Source organism: Canis aureus, chromosome 22 (genome assembly GCF_053574225.1).
Source record: "Canis aureus isolate CA01 chromosome 22, VMU_Caureus_v.1.0, whole genome shotgun sequence".
Taxonomy (NCBI): domain Eukaryota; kingdom Metazoa; phylum Chordata; class Mammalia; order Carnivora; family Canidae; genus Canis; species Canis aureus.
In genome coordinates, this window is record NC_135632.1 from 42,920,859 (window position 1) to 42,940,699 (window position 19,841).

The 19,841-nt window shown below is 40.9% G+C and overlaps 2 protein-coding genes across 11 annotated transcripts in view; one reads left to right on the plus strand and one right to left on the minus strand.

Annotated features, from left to right (window-relative positions):
* LOC144294102 (uncharacterized) overlaps positions 1-19,841 on the plus strand; it is a 56,935-nt gene that overhangs the window by 17,064 nt on the left and 20,030 nt on the right. For 3 of the 4 annotated variants that reach the window (XM_077865689.1, XM_077865688.1, XM_077865690.1), the window contains exon 3: positions 15,188-15,318. The exons of the other annotated variant lie outside the window; for it this stretch is intronic. In XM_077865689.1, coding sequence (XP_077721815.1) covers positions 15,188-15,277 — 90 coding nt within the window. In that variant the 3' untranslated portion in view covers positions 15,278-15,318. The remainder of the gene's footprint in view (positions 1-15,187; positions 15,319-19,841) is intronic. 4 annotated transcript variants of the gene reach the window in all.
* MYRIP (myosin VIIA and Rab interacting protein) overlaps positions 16,142-19,841 on the minus strand; it is a 357,362-nt gene continuing 353,662 nt past the window's right edge. For all 7 annotated transcript variants that reach the window (XM_077865680.1, XM_077865682.1, XM_077865684.1 and 4 more), the window contains one exon: positions 16,142-18,317. In XM_077865680.1, coding sequence (XP_077721806.1) covers positions 18,285-18,317 — 33 coding nt within the window. In that variant the 3' untranslated portion in view covers positions 16,142-18,284. The remainder of the gene's footprint in view (positions 18,318-19,841) is intronic.

The following is a 19,841-nucleotide window of genomic DNA, read 5'->3' on the forward strand; positions in this document are numbered from 1 at the left end:
AGTAGCCAATTATATAAACCAATTAATAGCAAAATTAAAGGAACACATTGATAATGTTAAAATCATAGTAGTGAACTTTAACACCCAACTTGCTGAAAAGGGCAGATCATCTAAGCAGAAGATTAACAAGGAAACAAGGACTCAAATGACACACTGGATCAGATGGACTTCACAGATATATTTGGAGCATTCCATCATAAAGCAACAGAATATATTTTCTTCTTGAGTGCACATGGAACATTCTCTAGAATAGATCACATACTGGGTCACAAATTGGGTCTTAACTGGTACCAAAAGATAGGGATCTTTCCCTGCGTATTTTTAGACCACAATGCTTTGAAACTGAAACTCAATCACAAGAGGAAATTTGGAAAGAACTCAAATGCATGGAGGTTAGAGAGCATCCTACCAAAAAATGGGCCAACCAGGAAATTAAATAAAAAACTCATGGAAACAAATGAAAATGAAAATACAACTGTTCAAAACCTTTGGGATGCAGCAAAGGCAGTCCTAAGAGGGAAGTATATAGCAAAAGAAGCCTTTCTCAAGAAACAAGAAAGGTCTCAAATACACAAGCTAACCTTACACCTAAAGGAGCTAGAGAGAGAACAGCAAATAAAGCCTAAACCCAGTAGAGGAAGAAAATTAATAAAGATTAGAGCAGAAATAAATGAAATCGAAACCAAAAGAACAGTAGAGCAGCTCAATGAAACTAGGAATTGGTTCTTTGAAAGAATTAGTAAAAATCGATAAACCCCTGGCCCCTGGCCAGATTTATCAAAAAGAGAAGAGAAGGGACCCAAATAAAATGATGAATGAAAGAGAAGAGATCATAACCAACACTGAAGAAATACAAACAATTATAAGAACATATTATGAGCAACTATATGCCAATAAAGCAATCTGGAAGAAATGGAAGCATTCCTAGAAACATATAAACTACCAAAAACTGAAACAGGAAGAAATAGCCTGAACAGACCCATAACTAGCAAGGAAATTGAAGCAGTAATCAAAAAAACTCCCAACAGACACGAGTCCAGAGCCAGATGGCTTCTCAGGGGAATTCTACCAAACACTTAATGAAGAATTAATACCTGTTCTAAAAATTCTAAAAGTAAAGACATACAAGAAATAGTTTATAATAGTGTAAAAGCCAATAAAATACTTAGCAATAAATTTAACCAAATAAGTGTAAAACTTATACTTTTAGAACTATAAAACATTCTTGAAAGACATTAAATAAATTGAGAAGCATCTTATGCTCATGGATTATACCACCTTAACTTAATATTGTTAAGGTGGTAATCTTCCCCAAACTCATCTACAGATTCAACACAATGCCCGATAAAGTTCCAGTTGGCTTCTTTGCAAAACTTGAAAAGCTGATCCTAAAATTCATACGGAAATTTAAGAGACCCCAAATAACCACAACAGTCTTGAAAAAGAACAACAAAGTTGGAAGATTCGTATTCCTGATTTTAAACATTCTACAAAGCTACAGTCAAGGAAGTGTGGTACTGGCATAGGATAGACATCTAGGTCAGTGGAATGGAACTCAGAGTTCAGGAAAAAAAAAAACCTTAAATTTATGATCAAGTGATTTTTTGACAATGGTGTCGACAATTCAATGGAGGAAAGACTAATTTTTTCCAAACTATTAGTGTTGGGACAACTGGATATTCACATGCAAAAGAATGAAGTTAAACTCTTAACTCGGGTCATAACACAAAAATTAACTCAAAATGGGGGCACCTGGGTGGCTCAGTTGGTTAAGCATCTGCCTTCGGCTCAGGTCATGATCCCAGGGTCCTGGGATCCAGCCATGAGTCAGGCTCCCTGCTCATGAGGGAGTCTGCTTCTCCTTCTCCTTCTGCCTCTCCCCCCAGACTTATGCTTGCTCTCTCTCACTCTGTCTCTTTCAAATAAATAAGTAAAATCTTAAAAAAAAAATAACTCAAATTGGACCATGAAGCTAAAGGTAAGAGCTAAAACTATAACATTCTTAGAAGAAAGCATAAGTATATATGTTCATGGCACTGGATTAGGCAATGGCCTCTTAGGTATGACACTAAAAGCACAAATAACAAAAGAAAAAAGATAAATCGGGCTTCATCAAAATTAAAAAACTTTTGTACTTGAAAGGATATCATCAAGAAAGTGAAACAGTAACCCACATAATGGGAGAAAATATTTGCAAATCATACACCTGATAAGAGATTTGTCTCCAGAATACATAGGAATTCTAACAACTCAATAATAAAAAATAATCCAATTAAAAATAGGCGAAGGATTTCCATAGACATTTCTCCAGAGAAAATACACAGATGGGGTAGCCCTGGTGGCTCAGTGGTTTAGCGCTGCATTTGGCCTGGGGCATGGTCCTGGAGACCCAGGATCGAGTCCCACATCAGGCTCCTGCATGGAGCCTGCTTCTCCCTTTGTCTGTGTCTCTGCCTCTCTCTCTCTCTGTGTCTCTCATGAATAGATAGATAAAATCTTTAAAAAAAAAGAAAGAAAGAAAGAAAATACACAGATGGCAAATAAGCACATGAAAAGGTGCTCAGCATCATTAGCCATCAGGGAAATGCAAATCAAAACCACAGTGAGATACCATGTCACACCCACTAGGATGATTACAACCAAAAGGAGAGATACTAGTAAGTATTGATGCAGATGTGGAGAAATTAAACTTCATATATTGCTTGTAGGAATGTGGAATGTCTTTTAGAAAACAGTCTGGTAGGTCCTCAAAAGGTTAAACACGGACTTGTAATATAATACAAGCATTCTACTTCAAGATATTTACTGAAGAGAAACGAAAACCTCTATGTTCACAAAAATTTGTGTGTGAATGTTCGTAACATCATTATTCATAAGTTAAAAGGCAGAAGTCACCCAAATGTCCATCAGCTGATGATGAATGCATAAATAACACCTGATATATCCATGGATATTCAGCCATAACAGGAAGGATATATGCTACAACATGGATGAACTTTGAAAAATTTATGCTCCGTGAAGGAAACTAATCACAAAAGACTATATATTATATGATTCCATTTATGGAAATTGTCCAGAATTGGCCAGTCTCTAGAGAGAGAAAGTAGACTAGTGGTTGCCTAAGGTTAGGGGTACATGTGAAGGGAAGTGTGTGGTTGCTGCTATGAGTATGTGGTTTCTTTTTTGGGTGATGAGAATGTTCTAAAAATTTGTGGTGATGGTTACATGAACTCTGTAACTATCCTAAAAACAGTTGAATTCTACACTTTCAATGGGTGAATTGTATGGTTTATGAATTCTATCTCAACAAAACTGTTATAAAAATAAATTAATCCAAAAATGTGAAAACCATTTTCTCCTATTCACTGTCAATATGTTAAATAAAATATTAGCAAATCAAGTCAGCACTATATCAAAAAAGAATATTATTAACCCAGATATGTTAGGGCCATTAATCATAAGTATATATATCATTGTAATTGCAGTAAAAGATTCAGCATTTAATATATAAAGATTTAAATGTAGGATTTTGTCATTTTGGAGGAAGAGAGAGAAGTGTTTATCAATTCTCCACACTGCAAGTTTTTTTTTTTTTTTTAGATGTTCTTTACTTATTCATGAGAGACACAGAGAGAGGCAGAGATGTAGGCAGAAGGAGAAACAGACTCGCTGCAGGGAGCCCAATACAGGACTGGATCCCAGGACCCTGGGATTCCGTGATCCTGGGATCACGCCCTGAGCCGAAGGCAAGTGCTCAACTATTGAGCCACCTAGGCACCCCTAAGTTGTTGTTGTTTTTTAATAAAGATTTCATATATTTGAGAGAGAGCATGTGCACAAGCTGGAGGGAGGGGCAGAGGGAGAGTGAGAAGCAGGCTCCCCCTGAGCATGGAGCCCAACATGGGGCTCAATCCCAGGACCTCAAGATCATGACTTGAGCAGACCGCAAACACTTAACCAATTGAGCCACCCAGGCACCCCTACACTGCAAAATTTTAATACATCAGAATGACAGGCTTTTACGAAACAAATATCGCCAAGACGACTGGTGGGAGTTGCCTTTTAGTAAGGTGGGAGGGGCTGTGGGATGCTCAGGGGAATGGAGACTTCATGATACTCAGATGAGGGAGATGAGACCCCTGACAGCATGGAAGAGAAAGATCAGCATCACGGTGCAAGTCAGCTAACTTCAGAAAGGCTCTTTGGAAAGGGATACTGATAATATAAATTTGGAAAATGGCATGGGGGCTTTAACTTCTAGTTAAGGATATGACGCACTACCATGTGAAAGGACTGATCCCTCTCTTCCCCAGTACACTGACAAATTAAGTAATCCAAGCTCCGTGGTCCTCTTAATAAGGTGAAATAAAAAGTGATTTTAACTAAACACCTTGTACTGTTCCCGAAGGATAGCAACCCCCACCCCCTGCTTTTTTGTCCCCAGTGTGGGAAGGGCCACAGTTTAAGGCTGCATGTTATACATGAAGTGGCATGATGCAGGAAGTTGTGTCTAATTTCAGGGAGAGATCAGTGACCTTTCCAAGTCTCAAATTTATGCTGATATTTTCATTGTAATAATAGCTTCCCCAAATTCTTTCCTTAGCTCTCTTCAATATAAGAGCTGCTTAATCAATTCTATTACTCTTTTAACTGAGCCACGTTTTTTTTTTTTTTTAATATATGATATACCTATATTATAGTCTGCTCACCAAGGTTTGTAATCCCAGACCAATCATGCCTTTATGTTACAGGGCTGTGCAAGGCTCTAGTAACAGCCACATTGAGATGCAAACTATGGTATCATATCCTTATAAAATCTTATTTAACTGATATCATGGTTTTCATGTTTTGTTGGTTCCTTAGGCCGTTAGGTCTACTTTTCAAGATTCTTAAATTCACTCATCTTACTTTGTTGAAAACATTTTCTGTACTTAATGGACTTCCAATGCTGGTAAAACCATCTCATCCAAGACTCATTTTCCCTCCCTCCCTGACAGGATTGGATCTCATCTAAGCAAACAATAGAGACATATTCATGTGGCAAAATAGTAACAGCTTGTGTTTACTGAGTGTGCATTATGTACCAGGTCCGGGCTAAGTGCTTTACACACAATATTTCTGTTTTCATTGCCAGCATTATTTTAAATTCTAGACCGCAAATCTCAAAAGGGCAGTCAGCACCTCACTTCTTGCTGTACTTCCTAAGAGGTTCATTTTCTCACTACAGTGATGATTTCAGATCTCTTTGCAAAAACCAAATCCTTCCCCTATATTCACCTCAGCTGATAGCCTTGCTCATACTTTACTGAGAAAATAGAAGCAATTGGATGAGAACAAATATCATCCAGCCAACCAAATCTCCAAATTTCCTTGCATTTGTACGTCTACTCTCTACCTTGCCTCTTGTTACAGTGGATGAAGAACCCATCTTCCTCCTTTGCCTTTTCAAGGATGTTGCTCTTGGAAGAATCCCTTTCTCTTGCTTGCATTTATAATGTCTTTCTTTTTATAGTTCTACCAGGATGCAAAAATGCTCTAGCATCTTCCATCTTGAAAAGATCTCCCTTGACCTCATTCTTTTTCTTGCCAGGACCCATTTCTCTGTTCTTCCAAAGAGTTGTTTATATTACTCTCTCCACTTACTCAAGACCTCTCTTTCCTAGGGAGTGGCACACCTGATAAAGGACTGGTATACAATGTGTACAAAAAAGTCATTAAACTCAACAATAAGAAACAAATAGCCCAATAAAAGATTGGCAAAAGGGGCACCTGGGTGGCTCCTAAACCCTTCCAAACGGTCTTTTCTCTCCATTGCACTGTGACCATTCTTGCCTAAGTTTGGTTGAACTCCCTATTGCCAGTCGAATGCCATTTCACAATTTTTTTTTTCTTACTTCAGCATTTGATTAAGTGAACTACTTTGGTTTCTATGATATCACCCACTCTTGGTTTTCTTCCATATCATCTGTCACACTATTTCCAACACCTTTGCTGGCTCTTTCTCTGCTTAGATTATGCCAGTGTGATCATTAAGATAGGAGAAAAATCAGAAGATGGTGTTTTGGATACCAAAAGAAGGAAGTGTGTGCATCCTAGAGGCTGGATTAGGAGTGGTAGTCACCAGCAGAGGACAGTTAAATTTAGTGACCTGGCAACCTCACAGATGCATTCAGTGGCATCATGGTGTCAGGATAGGGATAGAGCTGAAGTAGAAGAGGTAGCTATTTCCAAAACATTTGGAAGACCAGATCAAGAGGGTCTCAGATAATTGCCATTTGGGTTACACTGGTTACAATAAGCTACCAGCAAGAAGGAAATGTATTAGAATTTCCCCTTGAGCTAAACAATAAAGATGGAGAGGAAGTTACTCTGCATCAAAAACACTTTTGAGGAAGGGAAACCAATGTGGGCAATTATGTAAAAAAAAAAAAAAAAAAAAAAAAACGATTCAGCTGTGAGAGATGGGTAGGACAGGGAGAGAGGGTGAGAAAACATTATTTAAATAAAAGAAAATCTGCTAGTCAGTTCACCTCACCTTAATCCCCTTTGAATATTAGTCCCCTTTAATGATAATACTCCTAAACAGAAACATGAAACATGTTTCTAAACATGAAAATTTCAGAGCTGTCAATAAAAGCAATTGGTTTGGAGGGCAACATCCTTGTTCCTTGGTGTATATTCCAAAATAATAAAAGGACCCCAAGCAATATAACAGACAATATTTTCAAGAGCATTTTTCACAGTAAACACATTAACAGAGAAAACAATAAGATTTGTCTTCATGTCTGAGCTAGGATGTGAAAATATTATACACCATTGGCCATAAACCCAGTCCCCATGTTGTATAGCCAGGGTGCTAAGTTACAGTAGTGGTGGAAACAGTACAACCAGTCTTCTTTTAGTTACTCAGAGTGATAATTTTAGGTGTCTTTCAGAGTGGCTAATTAAAAAGTGTGGAGATTGCAAAATCAGTTCAAACAAATATATGAGCAAACTTCAGAGTAAAAGAAAGTGCTACTATATCCCATTATCTATTGCACTGTTTCAGCTAATGGAACTGCCACTTACCCAACAGCCCTAGCAGGAAAACAGGGGGTCTTCTTACCCTTCTTCCCTTCTCTCCACTCTCTCTGCTTGGTTCTTTGAGTCAACCTCCAACCCTTGAGCACCTGCTTTCAGACTCACTATTGCCTTGCACCTGGGTGGGGAGGTGGTTATGTCATTGGTGGGTCCCTTCCCTGCCTTTGCGCAGAACTTGATTCTTGAATTCAGCCAAGAAAGATTTTAGAGCCAAACTCTCAAGTAAGTAAGGCTTTATTAGAAAGTTCAAAAGCAGAAGTACACTCTTAGGACAGGAAAGCAGGCAGACCTAGAGATGGCAACTGTACCAGCTGTTGGAAGTGTATTTTCTTTTTATGCTTGCATTGTTTAAAGGTCATAGCTAGGGCAGTCTCTGAGATTACTTCCAATCATCTAAAGGACAACTCCTACTGGTTGGGAGGAGGAGTTTTGGGCCCTATATGGTCCTTGTCTGATATCAAGACACTCTTTCCCTTAAAGGGGGGATGGGTAGGAACCACAATGTAAATGAATTCTAATGAAGCTATAGGTTACTTTAGGGCAGCAGTTACAGGGAAAAGTGCACGTGGGATCCTTGGGGCGTTCCCCCAGCTGTTTGTGTTCTGGGGATGGTTGGCAATTTCTAGATTTTTATTATTTAAAAAATTTATTATTAATTGATTAATTTTGCTTATTTTTAGTGGTCAGAAAATCCTGTTTGCTGTTCATATATAGCTAACTGCCTATTCTATCAGATAGGGAATAGGATTTTGTGAAATATTAGAATTTTAGGAAAAGGGAGCTGGCATGGGCTGGCATGTGTATTCTTAAAAGGCACTTCAGGGGATTCTGATACCCACCTTCCCACAGTTAAGAACCTCAAGGTGTGATATAAATTCTCATTAATTCTGTGTCTTCTCTTCCTTCCTAGACTGTGGACTTTCAGAGGGCAGGATTATATCTTTTTCTTTTCACCTATCTAGTGCCAGACATTATGCCTGGCAAAGGGTAGACACTAAGCATGTGCTGCTGAATTCAGTGACAAGATGTGTGTTTATAATCTGCACCTGGATATCTCTATCAAGATGTTCCAGAAGCACGTTAAACTCAACATGACCCAAAATTGATCCTTTTATCTGAAATTGTGCTGAAACTTCTGCTTCCATTTCTGTATTGGTTGGTGGAATAGAGTCATGAAGTCTCAGACCTGATGTCTTCCAGTGTGTATACAACTTCAGTGCTCAGTGCTTCAGTTGCCAGTCATGTTTTGTTTCTTAAACTTCCTGTTTCCTGAGGCATTATTCTCCTCTGGTTTTCCTTCTACCTTTCTGACTGCTCTTCCTCTGCAGATCCACAGGTCCAGGGCCCTTGGCACCAATCTGATTTTATAAGGTCCCCCAGTGACCTCATTCATGTGTACATATCCAGTTCAATCCACGTCCCAGTAGCCCTCTGATCTTCACCTCGGCCCTGATCTCTACAAATGTAGATCCACCTACCTCCTAGACCTCTCCATATATCTCAAATTGAAAGGTATTTGTCTTCCTTCACCATCCCCCAGCGCAGTGAATGGGACCAATGTTTTCCCTGTTTCACACCTCAATCTTTTTCACTCCCCATATCCAACCAGTTCTCAAATCTCATTTTTGTCCCCAAAATGTTCTCTGGATCCACCAAAATTCTCCTTTCTCCCTGCCCTAATTTAAGCTGTCTTGATTCCTTCCTGGACTCTATAGGAAATCTCCAAATTAGTTTATCCACAATCTCTTTGTGCTGCTGTAATGTATTACTTACACTAAAAAAACAGAACAATTAAAAAGAATAAGCTCACAAATCTGATCAGGTCACTTCCCTCCCAAACTTTTCAGTGTCTTACTTTTAATCATGGACTAAAGACAAAATGCACGATATCAATCCTGACATGGACATAAATGATGTTTATCTGTGATGAATGGGATAATGATGGGGGAACATGCAAAATGCTCTGTGTAGAGAGGAAAGAGTGAATCATGCAACTAGGTGGAAAATGATATCTTTAACAGGGAGTTCCAGCACTCTGCATAGGTGGAGAGTTTTCTCTGGGTAAGTGCTTAGGGCAGTAAGTGGGACACCTATGCCCTGGGTTTTCAGTGGGGCTGAGACATCACAGAGGCCTGTAGAGTTGGCCAAGAAATCCTGGAGGTCAGAGAGGAGGAGACAGGGCATAGCAAGAGACTGGTGCTGCATGGGAAGTCCACTGTTGGTTTGAAAGAGGACTTTTGAAGAACAGGAATGTCTAAATGGAATTTTCAGCTATTAGGTGGTATGTCCCACTTACTTCCCAATCCCACTCCCAATCTCTGCAAGTTCCTATTGCCCATTAGCCTTTCGGTGATGTCTACTATTATGGGATAGTTGATGATTGTCTTTGTTGTTTTTTAAAAGATATAATTTATTTATTAGAGAGAAAGAGAGAGTGAGCACAAGAAGGGGAGCCATGGAAGGAAAGGGAGAAACAGGCTCCCCACTGAGCAGGAAGCCCAATGCGGGACTTGATCCCAGGACCCTGAGATCATGACCTGAACTGATGGCAGATGCTTAACTGACTGAGCCACTTTTGTCTTTGTTGTTTTAAATGAAAATGATGAAAGTTTAAATTTCCTGTCTGGATTGATGCAGTGCAAAATGGAGTCTGCAGGAAGGGAACAAAGCTCAGAAACCATGGATCTTCATAAACACAAACTCACAGGCTTCTGGGAAAGTCTGTGCTTCATAGGAAATAGAGTTAGGGGTTTGAACCAGTGTAGATTTGAACCTAGATTTTGAGTGGCATGGAGTCTACTTCCACCTCCAACCATCTGGGTTACACTAGGATTCTTGTAGGCTGAGAGGGGCCAGGGACCATCAGAGAAGAGATGACGTTTGAGCTGAGCCTTCTTAAAGAATAGGTAGGGCAGTTGGAGGGAGGCATGCCAGGGAATCAAATATAATGTGGGAAGATTTCTCAACTCTCAACACAGAGTTGAGAAAGGTCTTAGTTGTAATAGTTTGTGACCCCAAGAATAAATGGGGCCCTGCCAGGAGCTGTGATCCAGAATTCCCATATGGTACAGGGCTCCGATAATGCTTGGAATAGGATTTCCAACTACATTTTAGGTCTGTCATGTTAGCACTAGTCAAGATGTATCTTTTCACCTGCAATCAAAGATAAAGTAGAGGCCAGGAGAGCAGAATCCTAACTGCTTCAAGTCAAGAAGGGGTGATTTACTCCTTTGTCATTAGACAGTTCAACAATCAATGGGCACCAAGCTGACATTTGGCTGAGTGACATTAGCAGAGTCACTGAACCTCAGATAGGCAGCATTTCAATAGCCCGTGGTCACTATGAAGAATTGCTACTGGACACAGAAGGCCAATAACAGTGTTATTCAAAGACAAAAAGAAACCTTGATTCTGCCAGACTGAGGAAAGCCACCCATTCATCACCAGGATGGTTCTGCAAAGACCCAAATTACAAATGATGTGGAAATGCTCATTCACAGAATCTGTTCTCAGCAGAGCATTCAGGACACATGGTCTACATTTTTCAGGGCAAAGAATACTCATCCAGCCTTCCGCTTTTAAAGACTGGCCTTTCCTTCAAGGTGGAAATCCTTTTCTGACTCCTGAGTGAATTTGTCATGAAATGAAGAAAAGAGTAGGGAAGAATAAATCAGAAGAGACAGGCTTGAAAATGCAAGTTATTGTCATTACCAGACATGCGGAAGATGGAAGTGCAACAGAAAATCCTTACTACCCCCACTGCCTGCAAATTGCCCTCTTATCTTCAGTTAAGTAATAGCCATATTACTCAATGAACAACAATTACATGCCTTTTTATCCTGTCATCTTACTACCTAACACCTCATGGTTGTGGCACATCATAGTTCTGGGCCAGCATTGCTCCTTTTCATTTGAGACACACAACACACGGAGAAGAACACAGATGGCTCTCATGGTCTTCAGGCCACCAGGCTCTCGGGCCTGCTTCTCCAACTTTTTGGGCAAGTACAGACAGAACTTGGCAAACTTGTTGGGGCTGTCTGGGAAGTGCCAAAGGCGTACTCTCCAAATTGCTCTGATTATAGCAGAGTCAAACTCTCCCAGACTCATGGAAGATTTTAAGAGATGACAGATGTGTGGATGTTTGGTGCCTTTTTCGGGCATAAGTAGACTTCCCAGAGGTTCTCAGGTTGGCTGGGTTGTGAACAACTGAGCCCACCCGACTGGAGGGCTCTGGGTACAATAAATCAAGGGAGGCAGAGCTGGAGAGGGGGGAGGCTGTTGCCTAGTTCATCTGCTTCCCAGTGCTACCTCTACTAGCAGAGATTTAACATGGGTCCACTTCAGAGGACCACAAGAAAACTTGATTAGAAATCCCCCCACCTCAAGGCTGCCCATTGGGTTATTTCTGGACAAAAATAAGCGGATATTTTTCAGAAGTTCAGTTAAGATAGTTGGATGGTAAGACATTCCCTCCCTGGACTGGGGAAGAGAGTAGGGATGGAGCAACAGCCATCCCAGGGCAAAATGATAGATTGGGGCCCTTGGGATGACTTCCCTCCCTCTTCCTTGCTTTCAGCTGCCCTTCAAGCACTGGGTAAGCTCTTGAGAGTTAGCACTATCCCTGACAGGGCACGGGTGGGGACAGCTGGAGGGGGAAATTTGAGTCATCAGAAGTGTACTGGTTTTCCAACTAGTAGGTGGTCTCCAAACCTTTTTGGCTGCATATCCTATTAGTAAAAACTAACAATGCATGCTCAAAACGGGCATTTTCATACTGGTAAACTTACTTCTAGAAAAAATAAGTATAAATAGAAGTTCTAATATTTTCTTTCACCTGCCTCCACTGACCATCTCCACAACCCATGTGTCATCTGCACCCCACTTTGGACTACTACTTTAACCATTCAGTTCCTGAAGTTCTGGCTTTGGGTGGGGAAAGAATAAAGGAGGGGGATCCACTCAGAGAAAATATGGGTCTTGGCTAGGCACATAGGCTTTGTTGAAAGAAGTCAGTGAAACAAGTGAGCATCTCAAAGTTTTCCCACCTTATCAGTGATGGCAGGAAGGGTTGATTGATTGCATCCAAGAACTCTGTGTTAACTCCTACTCAGCCTGGAGACTATTTGAAGAGGCCCAGCTAAACTAAGCCAAACTGACTGGCATCTCATTGGGACCCACGAGTTGTGAGCATCTATGGCTCACAAGATGCTCATCTAGGGCTTGTTCTTTCAGACTCAAGGGAGCAGAAGCCTGGGCTGTTTATTGCTATGTGGGATTTCCCTACTGTCTGGAAGAGGGATGAGAATGAAGCAAAGGTTTGGGGAAGCCTCCTGCTCCTCCATGTTGGTGTTGAGATCCCTCCCGTACACTTCAGTGTTGTGAGGATGCTCACTCCAACCCCTGGATGGGCATGAGAGTGACTGCTCCCTGTTCTGCATAATTTTCAGTTCAGTCACATGGGCATGGGGCAACCACACAGCCTAGAGCCGGGACCACCTTGGCCATCCTAGATGAACCACATTTGTTTCAAGCACCTGCTCTGTGCTGGGCTCTGTGTGGGATGAATCAAACCAATTCCTGAAGAAGCTTTCAGGTCAGTGCAGGAAAAATATGCAAACAGGCACATGCATTTGCAGGGCATGTCTTAGTTTGGGTTTTCCCCAAAGGAGACTCTGTTTAGTAGTTCCTTGGGGAAGTGACCCCAGGATACATGCTGAGGGAGGGGGAATGTGAGTAAACGAAGGGAGGGGTAGTCAGAAAAGAGGTGCTAATGAACAGGGTATGCTGTGGGTAACTGGCTTCTATCCTGCAAGTGGCCGTCTGAGGGACTCCATGGAACCTCGATGCTCAGGAGTGGCTGGCAGCATGGACATCACCAGGGAACCTGTTAGAATTGCAGCATCGTGTACTGCCCCCACCTCAGACCTGCTGAAGCAGAATTTGTTTGCACATTAGCATTCAATAAGCACAGCTTAAAGCTTTCATCTTTATCAAACATGATAGCTTTGATATAAAACATAGTTTTCCATATTGTAGGATTTGATTCTACCAAACTAGATCCCTCTAAATAACTTCTTTGAGGTTTCCAATGTTTGAAATGGATATTAAAGTTTTCTAGCCCCTTGAAATCTCTTTAAAATGCAACTCCATTTACCTGTGCTTTATCATAATTATATTCAATTGCAGAGACAGAAGGCTCACACAACCAACTGTTCTGTAAAATGCAAATTGTGCATGGGAAATAGTTCCCCTGGGAGAAAATGGAGTAGTTGTGCGAGAAGTTATTTTTAAAAGAACACACCAAATGTCTCCCATGCTTTAGTATTTTATCAAAAATTTCAGTGCCTAGAGGACCCTTCAGAAAGATCAATACATGCACACACAGCAAGAGGGAAAGCAAGGGACAAAGAGAACAAGAGGTGCTATATTTTGGGGGAACATGTAAACAGAACAGAAATTTCATATATAAATTGTGAAATGTCAAAACCAAGCAGTTCAATACTTTGCTTATACATCCTTCATATTGGTATGTGATTTTACCTTTGCCAGTCACTCATCTTCATTTCACCCCCAACAGAAGGATTAATCTAAGGTGATAAAATGAATTTTTCAGGAAATGTATCAATTATTCTTGTGTAATAAACTATTTTTATTTAGTGGTTTAAAAGAGAACTCAGTGGTTTAAAAGAGGGATGGCTTATTCTTGCTAATACGTCTAAAGGTTGGTGGGGTGGCTCTGCTCCCCTCAGCTGGGCTCAGCTGAGCTTGGCCACAAGCTGCAGGTTGGCTGGGTCTGAGTCTGTACCTTGGACAAGTGCGCTGGCTGTGGTGTACGTACAGTCAATGGCAAAATGTAAGTGGACAAACCCAATTCCTTAAACATTTTTCAAGCCCTGTATGTAGCTCTTCTGCTAACATCTTAGTAACCAGGGAAAGTCATGTGGCCAAGTCCAAACGAAGGGCTGGAGAATGTTATGGTCTGTTTGTGTTCCCCCAGGCACCCCTAATCCATATGTTGAAACCTAACCCTTCAGGTGATGGTATAAGGAGTTGGGGCTTTTGGGAGGTGATTAAGTTATGAGGGGTCCATCCTTACAATTGGGATCAGTGTGCTCTTAAAAGAGGCTACAAAGAGATCCCTCACCTGTTTCCACCTTGGGAGGTGAGAAGTCAGCAGTCTGCAACAGCTTCCAGCAGCACCTGGCCATATTGGTACCTTGGTCTTGGATTTCCAGCCTCCAGAACCGTGAGAAATAAATTTCTGTTGTTTATAAACTTCTCAGTCTCTGGAGTTCTGTCATAGCAACCCAAATGGACTAAGAGAAGTATGTTCCACCAGCCATAAGGCAAGTCACGTGGCTAAGCCCGATGTCAAGGGTAGTGCACTTCTCTCAGAGTTAGAGTGTAAAGGAGCATATATTTGTAGAACAATGATCTTTTCTACTAACAGTAGGAAAATTGAGGCACAGAATTTTCCCTAAGTCATGGTGCTGATATTTGAATGACTTTCTAGTCCTAAGAGAAAAAGTACCTATAATATACTATATATACCATATATCTATACAGATATGTACTGTATATACCTATAGTATACAGTAGTACCTATAGTACTCCAGGATTCTGCTGAGTTTCCTCATGGGTTATTTCATTTAAACTTCTAACAACATTAGGAAAATTTTTGTAACCCATTTCACGTACAAGGCAATAGCCACAGAGCTAGTAAATGGAAAGTCTAAGAGTGGAACCTAGGTTTTTCTAGCAGCTTTCAAGTGCTTTGAATATTAGGTCACATTATGATTTACTTATTTTTTTTGTCATGGCAAATCAAGCACTTATTTCTTAGGGGAAAATATCGTTGCTACACTGTTCCTTTTTACCCCAGATGAAAGAAAAGCTGTAAAATTTCAACATATGAGTGAGTATAGATGTCCATCACTTTTGATATTAAAATTGTTGGCTCAAATGGATTCTCTTCAATATTCAGAGGGAGATTGGTTGCTCAACATAAGATGTGGGGGCTTCTGGGTTAGAGAGGTGGAATGTTCCTGCCCCTTGAGTGTGACTGGACTCTCTTTACTGTTTAACATGTCCTGCTATTCTGTAGGGGTGGGGCCATGGGGAAGAAGGATGGAGAAATCAGGAATTCCAGCCCAGAGATGCTGCCTCTGAAGAGGACCTCAGATGGGTCTACTGACGTTATTCTCTTGCCACCTGAAATGCCCTGTCGACCTAAAGGTTAGCTTGTTTGCTATTAATGATTTGCAAACACTGTCATGCCAGGCACATGAATAGTAGTGTAAGAAATGTAGACTGAGTACTGGGGGTGACTGGGTGAATCTCATAAATTTGTCTTAACAGGTGATTCTGATGTCCAATTCGGTTTGAGTACCACTGTGTGGTAGGCCACCAGGCAGCAAAGGCCCATGGCTTCTATTAGTATTACTATTCACTCATTCATTTCAGGTTGAAGGAGGGTTCCTATTCCTTCTTGGGGATGATAAGGGCCAGTGTCAGTGTAGCCCCGCCTCAGAGATGCAACAGTTGCCACTGAGCCTATGAAAGACTCTGGGAAAGTCATGGTCCTACTTCCTGTGTAACTACATAGTTCCCACAGAGACTGGCAGGGGCCTCTCTGTTCATGTCTTACTTCCAGGGTCTAAGGTCCTCAGTCTTGGCACTGTTGACATTTTGCATTAGATAATTCTTGGTTGCAGGTGGTTATGCATCATAGGGTGTTTAGCAGCATTCCCGGCCAATATCCGCTGTATGCCATTAGCAACCCTTGCCAAGTTATGACAATCAAAGAGGTCTTGTGAGGGATAAATTCATGGTGTCCCCTTCCTGCCCGCCTGCTTTGAGAACTGCTGGTCTTATACTGGAAAATTCTGCCCCAGGACAATGAGCAATGGAGAAGCAAGTGGTATTACTGGAACGAACGGGTGTGGCACAACAGTAGCTTTGAATGTCGGCCCCTCCAATGACAGACCATTGATTTCTTTCTCTATCCGCTCTGCACTCCCAGTCTCCCCCACCCCAAAAAACTACACACTCACACACATTATTTTCATAAATGACTTTTACTTCTTTATCATTTCTCTTGACAGTAATTCTTGGCAATGTGCAGATAACATGAAGGCAAGCATAACTTTCAGAAGTCATCAAAGATATGGTCCTATTGTCCTCATTTTCTTAAACCATTAAAATATTTTCATTTATAAAAATTAATCTAAATATAAATATTGACACTGAAGATCAAAATCACTTGATGACAAAATAATTCTTCTGAAACTATAACATATGCTTATGGTTTTTAATAGTAAATTAAATCTTTGCACTTATTTGGCACAAGGAAACCTTTATAAAATTTCAAATGCCATAGAGCAGGCTTCTTCTTTTTTTTTTTTTTGCAAGGCTTACACAGTACACATTTTTGTCAAAGGAAACTGAATATTTTAACACTGTAACACAACAATAGTTGCTTTTCATGCGTCTTAAAGAAAACATTCTTTTTGGAACTCAGATCTTTTTTTGTTGTGTTTTTAAAATTTGTATTTGTCTGCTTTGAGTCACACCAACAGAACAAAAAGCCAAAGACTGACTTTATTTCAAAGGAGTCATTTCTGTTGGATAACACATATACAGCGTCAGCAGGGAGTATCACTGGAAGATAGGTAGACCCCCATCAGGAAGGGATCATAACACACATCTCAGCAGCAAATCAGGTCTGGGAATGTGCATAGCAGCAAAAGAATATAGAAGTTGAAACGAACTGTGAGGCTTTTGTGAAGCATTCCGATTATACTTAACTTCAAGGTGTGACTTTAGCAAACTAATCTCTCTGGCCCTCTTAGTTTCCAAATCTGAAAAATGGGGATACCTACTGAAGAGAGTTGCTCTAAGGATTAAAATGAGAAGAAATTACCTCCCTGAAAGCAGTCATTTAATACATTTTGATTGAACTATCCCCTTGACTCTCATTTCCTCTCTTCCTTAGATTCAGAATGTATCAGGGACAGATTTAATTCATTGAGTGAAGTTCCATTCCATTTGCTTTTATACACACACACTCTACATAGTCATGCATTCAAGGCCACAAATGTGGAGCTTGTGTCGGCTCTTGTGTCCATTAAATTCAGTTTATCCTTGCTTTTTTCATGCCTGTAAGTTTTTCAAGGCGATTCTTTAACCATTGTTATCTTTAAGGTCATTCTACTGTTTTGCTGAATATTTATTGGGAAATAAATTTTGGAGGACAACATTTTTTCAACGTGGTCATTGTCTGCAAGAATCCATTTACCTAAACCCCATTAGATGTGGTCATTGCTAAACTGCATGTGGATTCTGGACAGTGCCCTAAGTTAAGCCAATGATGGGCTTTCTCAAGCTCCTTTCCCCTTCAGAGTGGGGAAACTGCCAATAGGTTCAGTAAAGAATCCTGAATTCTCAATGAGACCATATTTCTGATAGACCTGGACATGGCATGGGTGAGTCAGAGCTTTCCATTTTGTGGCTTGTGATGGCAAAGTGATGGGAATGACTGGTTGTAGGGGGTGGGTGGGTAGGAGCTTCCCAGGAAGGCAGTGGCTGAAGGGAGACCCTCATCCTTGCTGGGTGTGTGCTCCCCAAATGGGACAGTCCGGATGTTCACTACAGGGGGCATTTGTACTTTTTACCTTAGTACCCGTGGGACAAAGATGCTTGCGAGAGATTAGTAAGAACTGATGATAAATTAAATGATAATACCCATCTCTCTTCCTTCCGTCCCCCCCAATAGTTTTCCTTCGGACAGATAACTCTTCACATGTACTTCTAGTTGAATCAGAGGGATCAAAAAAAAAAAAAAAAGAAAAAAGAAAGAAAGAAAGAAAGAAAAAGATCTTAAAGACAACAGACAGTAGCAAAGCGAACGGGGAAAAGATGCATCTTTTGAACACGGAGCTCTACTGTTGGAAGCCAGCCTCTCGGTTTTCTGTCTTGGATTCCCCTGGGAGCCTAAGGCAGAGAGTGGACAAACCACAGTGCACAAGTCCGGGACTGCTTTCTGGGTGAGGTATCAGGGCAGCCCTGTGCAGTGGTGCACCATGGCCTCCCCAGGCCCTCTCCTCAGGTGGAAATCCGTACAGTATTCGATGGCTGTTGGGTCAAGGCACTGTCGTGTACGGCCAGAGGCAGTGGGTCAGTGGCAGTGGAGTTCCATGGCACTAATACATCACAGCAGACTCTAGAGTGGGCTCCTGTGGGGAGACAAGGAGTGCACTGTCATCAGCCACCTGACAAAGGCAGGAAGAGGGGATCAAAAATATCTACTCCCTTTTATTTATTTATTTATTTTTTTAGAGAGAGAGAGAGAGAGGGAGAGGGCACATTTGCAAGGGGAGGGAGGGACAGAGGGAGAAAATTCTAAGTGGAATGCCACACTGCTGCATCTCTTGACCCAAATATCATGACCTGAGCCAAAATCAAGAGTTAGATACTTAATTGACTGAGCCACCCAGGTGCCCAAATTTTACTAAATTTTAAAATTTCAGTAAGTTTTTAGTAATTTCTGATTTAAATAAGATTTTATTAGAATTCAGACATTAAAATTAATTAGCATAGATTTACATGACATTGTATGTAAATATATAAGTATATATATGTGTGCATACATATATATATATATATACATATATATATATGTGTGTATTTTAAGATTTTAAGTAATCTCTGCACCCAATGTGGGGCTTGAACCCACAACCCTGAAATCAAGAGTAGCATGCTCTACTGATTGAGCCAAGCAGCTGCCCTGTATTGTTTGTTTATTTGTTTTTTACATTTGTTTTTAAGTTCGATTTGCCAACATTTAGCATGACACCCAGTGCTCATCCCGTCAAGTGCCCCCCTCAGTGCCCGTCACCCAGTCACCCCAACCTCCCACCCACCTCCCTTTCCACCACCCCTGGTTTGTTTCCCAGAGTTAGGTGTCTCTCATGTTCTGTCTCCCTCCCTGATATTTCCCACTCATTTTCTTTCCTTTCCATCATAATCCCTTTCACTATTTCTTACATTCCCCGTATGAGTGAAACCATATGATGATTGTCCTTCTCTGATTGACTTACTTCACTCAGCATAATACCCTCCAGTTCCATCCACGTTGAAGCAAATGGTGGGCATTTGTCTCTTCTGATGCCTGAGTAATATTCCATTGTATACACAGACCACAGCTTCTTTATCCACTCATCTTTTGATGGACACTGAGGCTCCTTCCACAGTTTGGCTATTGTGGACATTGCTGCTAGAAACATCGGGGTGCGGGTGTCCTGCCATTTCACTGCATCTGTATATTTGGGGTAAATCCCCAGTAGTGCAATTGCTGGGTCGTAGGGAAGTTCTATTTTTAACTCTGAGGAACCTCCACACAGTTTTCCAGAGTGGCTGTACCAGTTTACATTCCCACCAACAGTGCAAAAGGGTTGCCGTTTCTCCGCATCCTCTCCAACATTTGTGGTTTCCTGTCTTGTTAATTTTCCCCATTCTCACTGGGGTGAGGTGGTATCTCATTGTGGTTTTGATTTGATGCGGAGCATTATCTCATGTGCTTGTTGGCCATGTCTATGTCTTCTTTGGTGAAATTTCTTTTCATGTCTTCTGCCCATTTCATGATTGGATTGTTTGTTTCTTTGGTGTTGATTTTGATAAGTTCTTTATAGATCTTGGATACTAGCCCTTTATCTGATATGTCATTTGCAAATATCTTCTCCCATTCTGTAGGTTGTCTT